The sequence below is a fragment of the Ahaetulla prasina genome, chromosome 5 (genome assembly GCF_028640845.1).
Source record: "Ahaetulla prasina isolate Xishuangbanna chromosome 5, ASM2864084v1, whole genome shotgun sequence".
Classification (NCBI taxonomy): domain Eukaryota; kingdom Metazoa; phylum Chordata; class Lepidosauria; order Squamata; family Colubridae; genus Ahaetulla; species Ahaetulla prasina.
This window is the reverse complement of record NC_080543.1, coordinates 22,860,251-22,865,137: the sequence shown is the minus strand read 5'-3', so window position 1 is coordinate 22,865,137 and position 4,887 is coordinate 22,860,251. Positions and strand designations below refer to the sequence as shown.

At 39.9% G+C, this 4,887-nt stretch overlaps 1 protein-coding gene across 1 annotated transcript; it reads left to right on the top strand.

Moving 5' to 3' along the window:
* The first annotated feature begins 419 nt into the window (after nt 1-419).
* On the top strand, nt 420-4,373 carry LOC131199601 (vitelline membrane outer layer protein 1-like). Its single transcript, XM_058185546.1, has 3 exons — nt 420-626; nt 1,933-2,027; nt 4,037-4,373. Exons 1-3 carry the CDS (start codon nt 456-458, stop codon nt 4,326-4,328), a joined length of 558 nt encoding a protein of 185 aa, XP_058041529.1. The 5' UTR covers nt 420-455; the 3' UTR covers nt 4,329-4,373.
* The last annotated feature ends 514 nt before the right edge of the window (nt 4,374-4,887 follow it).

Sequence of the window (4,887 nt, the reverse complement as noted above, 5' to 3'; positions counted from 1 at the left end):
AACCAGAAAACAAGGTTAAAGCTAATTTAAATTAACAAAATTTCTCAATCTAGCAAAATCCCTCTAAAATCAACTCTGGGTTGCTTAATTTCAACTTGCCCAGTTGAACGACCCAGATTGTATTTAGAGGAATTTTGCTAGATTGAGAAATTTTGGGTATTTCATTTAGCTGTAACCTTGTTTTCTGGTTTCTCGGTATTGCTTGGAACCCTGTACAGGCTGATACCAGTGAGTTACAACATTTAAAACAAATAGAATTATTTGGTAACACAGTACAATCAGATCAGTTGGCATAACTGATGGGGAGTTACAGTATTTGATTTTACTTTACTAAGATTGGGAAACATGATCAATTGTGGGTGGTCTTCTGCACATGTTATAAACAGTTTTCAGTTTGTGGAGGTTGCAAATTCTGCAAGTGTTGCATTTCAAGAGGCAGACGCATTCCCTTTTCCATGGATCGCTCTGTCAGCATCCTTCTTCTCTTGACCATCTCCTGCTGCCTGTGGAATACAGAAGCCCGACTTTATAGTTATGTGCTCACTGTGCCAAATGGGAATGCTTGGGGTCACTGGGGCCCAAGAGAGTTTTGCCCTTACGGCTATGCTCGTGGCTTCTCCCTGAAGGTAAAAGCTTACTTTTTCAGATGCTCCTTTATTTCTTCATGTTCCTTTGAACTTAGTTCTAAAATTCAAAAGGAAAATGTTTGAGAGTGCAAGGGTGTCATAGGGCTCTTCTCCTATTTTTTCACCTTGTGTTTTAAGAAAGGCAGTCTGAAATAATTGTGATAATGTTTAAATAAATGTTTAATAAATATTCTAGAATATGGCGAGCTAGTCATTATTGGTTCAGCATTAGCAATAGCACTGCTTCACAGTGCTTTTACAGCCCTCTCTAAGCGGGTTACAGAGTCAGCCTATTTCCCCCAATAATCTGGGTCCTCATTTTACCCACCTTGGAAGGATGGAAGGCTGAGTCAATCACAGGGAAAGGTCAGATATGGTTGGTTTGAGGGTTTTTTTGTGTGTGTGTTTTGATGTATATTGTGATTTCTGTCTGATGTTATCCAAGCACATAAAATGGATTAATTCAGTGAACAGGTTGTTTGAACATATTATACATAGCAGATCTAGACTTGATCTAAATCATTATTGGTTAAATGTTGGACATTCTGAGAATTGAAGACTGCAACACCAAGAGAAGATATATTGAAGTCTCAAAATATTAAATATGAGCCAACAGTGTGCTTGTAGCTGCCAAAAAAAGCCAACACAGTCCTAAGCGGCCTTAGTAGCACTTTATAATGCCTTGGTAAGACCACACTTGGAATATTGCATCCAATTTTTGTTGCCAAAGATTGGCATAACAAAGATTACACTGAGACTCTTCAAAGAATGCAGAGAAAAACAACAAAGATGATTAGGGCAGCAGTCCCCAACCTTTCTGGCTGTGTGGACTGGTGTGTATGGGAGAGAGGATGGTCTCATACACACACACACGCACCATTTCCACAAATACAACTTCCTGTGCTCACCGTTTGCCTGTTGCTTCCCAATGCTGCTTCCCACAGTCCTGTCTAGCTTAACGAAAAGAAGGACTACGGGATGACATGATAGTAGTGTTCCAATATCTCAGGGGCTGCCACAAAGAAGAGGGAGTCAACCTATTCTCCAAAGTACCTGAAGGCAGGACAAGAAGCAAAGGAGAGAACCAACATAGAACCAAGGAAAAATTTCCTGACAGAAAATTAATCAGTGGAATGAGTTGCCTCCAGAAGTTGTGGGGTGCTCCAACACTGGAGATTTTTAAGAAGAGGTTGGATAACCATTTTTATGAAATGGTATGAAGTTTCCTGCTTGAACAGGGGGTTTCACTAAAAGACCTCCAATTTTCCCTTACAACTCTGTTATTCTATTATTCTCATTTTCATAGGTAGAAGCACCCCAAGGGAATGATGACGATACAGCTCTGAATGGAGTCCGCTTGTATTGTAATGATAACAGAACAATTGAGTCTACAGTTGGACTGTGAGTAACTTATCCTCTTTCATTTTCTTGTCATGAAGAGTGAGAGGGGAGATGACTGGAGCTTTGTTCACTGCTATCCAATCCTGGAAGTCAGTCTTACTGATATCAGAAGGGGAGGACACTGAAAGGCTGTTTAATGGCTTCTCTGACTGAGCAGCTGATGTTAAATCATGGATGGAGACTTTTCTGTTCTTGTGATGTTGAGCAGAGAAAGAGTCAAGCATCTATTACAATGTCCTTCCTGTTGAAGACTACTTCAGCTTCAATTGCAACAATACACGAGCATACAATAGATTTAAGCTTAATGTTAACCGCTCCAATCTTGATTGCAGAAAATATGACTTCAGTAACAGAGTTGTTAATACTTGGAATGCACTACCTGATTCTGTGGTCTCTTCCCAAAATCCCCAAAGCTTTAACCAAAGACTGTCTACTATTGACCTCACCCCATTCCTAAGAGGTCTGTAAGGGGCGTGCATAAGAGCACAAGCGTGCCTACCATTCCTGTCCTATTGTTTCCCTCCATTATATCCAATTAATATAGTTATTACATACTTATGCTTATATATATGCTTATATATTGTATAGTTATTTCATGCTTATGCTTATATATACTGTGTGACAAAATAAATAATAAATAAATAAATAAATAAAAAATGATTACACTCCTATCCTATCCTATCCTGTCCTGTCCTGTCCTGTCCTGTCCTGTCCTGTCCTGTCCTGTCCTGTCCTGTCCTGTCCTGTCCTGTCCTGTCCTATCTAAAAAGGGAGGAGAGAGACAAAGAAAAAAGAAAAGGGAGCAGGATAAATAGAGAATGTAAAGGTAAAGGTTCCCCTCGCACATATGTGCTAGTCGTTCCCAACTCTAGGGGGCGGTGCTCATCCATGTTTCGAAGCTGAAGAGCCAGTGCTGTCTGAAGACATCTCTGTGGTCATGTAGCTGGCATGACTAAACACCAAAGGCACATGGAACACTGTTACCTTCCCACCAAAGGTGGTCCCTATTTTTCTTCTTGCATTTTTTATATGCTTTCAAACTGCTAGGTTGGCAGAAGCTGGGACTAGTAATGGGAGCTCACCCCATTACGTGGCACTAGGGATTCAAACTGCTGAACTGCCAACCTTTTGATTGACAAGCTCAGCATCTTAGCCTCTGGGCCACCGCGTCCCATACAGGGTGTAAGTGATGATAGGCAAAATAACCTGACTCCAGAACTCTGTTATTCACCTGGTTGTAAATACTTTCTGTACATTTTTTTAAAGCCCCCAATGTGATGGGCTCTGCGTCTATTGTTACTTTTGCTTTGTAAAACTCTTCCAGCCCAAATATTAACCCCATCACAATGTGACAGGGAGCCACAGCAAATATATCTCCATCCTTTTGCCCCCTTTCCCATCTTCTTTCTGTTCATGCCTTCACTCCAACAACAATATTTATCGACTTTAGTCTTCCACACCTCTCTCTCATCGTGCAGTTCATGTATCTATCTGCTGTTCTCATAACATTCCTTGTGGGGAGATATGGACTGCACTGCTGAGCTTCATGTCCATTTGCTGTGTGGTGGTTCTTAATGTCATATACTTGAATTCTGGGCAAATCTCTTCAGAATCAAATCCCAAGCAACTTAGTCGATAAATGCTAGGGAATGGTTTCATTGCTGTATTAAACATGATGCGATTGTAGTGACAGAAAATGTGTATTATTTACTGATACCTTTTACGTATGTATCAGACCTTTTAATCAGAGTAGAATGCAGTGAAAGTGATTTTTTTCTGGCCAATTATAAAACCAAAAAAGTGGCCTCAGTTTGGCAGTTTAAGGTTTGATCTGTTCACAAAACAAATAAATAAATAAAAATCAGAATAATTGCAAAAAAAGGGGCCTCTGCAAGCAAATGTCCAGTACTAGCCTGATCGTAACCATTATATCCGGATCTCTTGAACTGCTAACAATATTTAAACTAGACACCAAAGATGCTTATCCATCTTTGTCTTTTTTTTTGCAGATGGGGAACCTGGACCACAAGCCAATTTTGCCGCTCAGGCTACCTGGTTTCTTTTTCTCTGAGAGTAGAACCACCTCAAGGAGAGGGTGATGATACCTCAGCCAACAACATCCAATTCACCTGCAGTGATGGTAGTCCTATGCTAGGCCACGGTCTGCGTTGGGGTGATTTTGGCCCATGGAGCAAACGCTGCCCCTCAACTGGCATATGTGGGATCCAGACAAGGGTGGAACGTCCACAGGGTGAGGGTGATGACACAACACTCAATGATGTGCATTTTTACTGCTGTTAATGGTTGATACATGTTTTCTTACCGACTTTAATTATTAAATATCAATGTGAGAATACGGTCTCTCTCTCTTGAAGTTTTTTAGTCTACCTCTTTTACTTCAGAGAATAGAAAAATATTAAAAGAAATCTTATGCCAAAATAGTTAAAGAACCAAAGAAAGTTGGTACTAAAAATGTTTTTAGGCTTTTATGACAGCCACGATATATGGAATACGAGGTGTATGAGAGTATTTTTTTTTCTGGAAAAAACCTCCAATTAACAAAAAATCCTAATTATCACCTTATAAAGGATCTTTTCTTCAATTACACTTTCTCTGAATTACTTGTTTATTAAATTTCTACTCCACATAATCAGGCTCCTTTTTTTGTGAACACAATTCACAAAAATCCAAACAAGGTAAGCAAAGCCATATATACAATTAACAAATCTGTCTGCTGTCAGGGACAGGCTGATACCAATGGGGAGATGTAGTCCTATAGATAACCTGGAGCCAAATTGTAGGGGACTTGAGGTTAACGCAAGTATTTATACTGTGCCTGGACGCTAACTATAAGACCAGT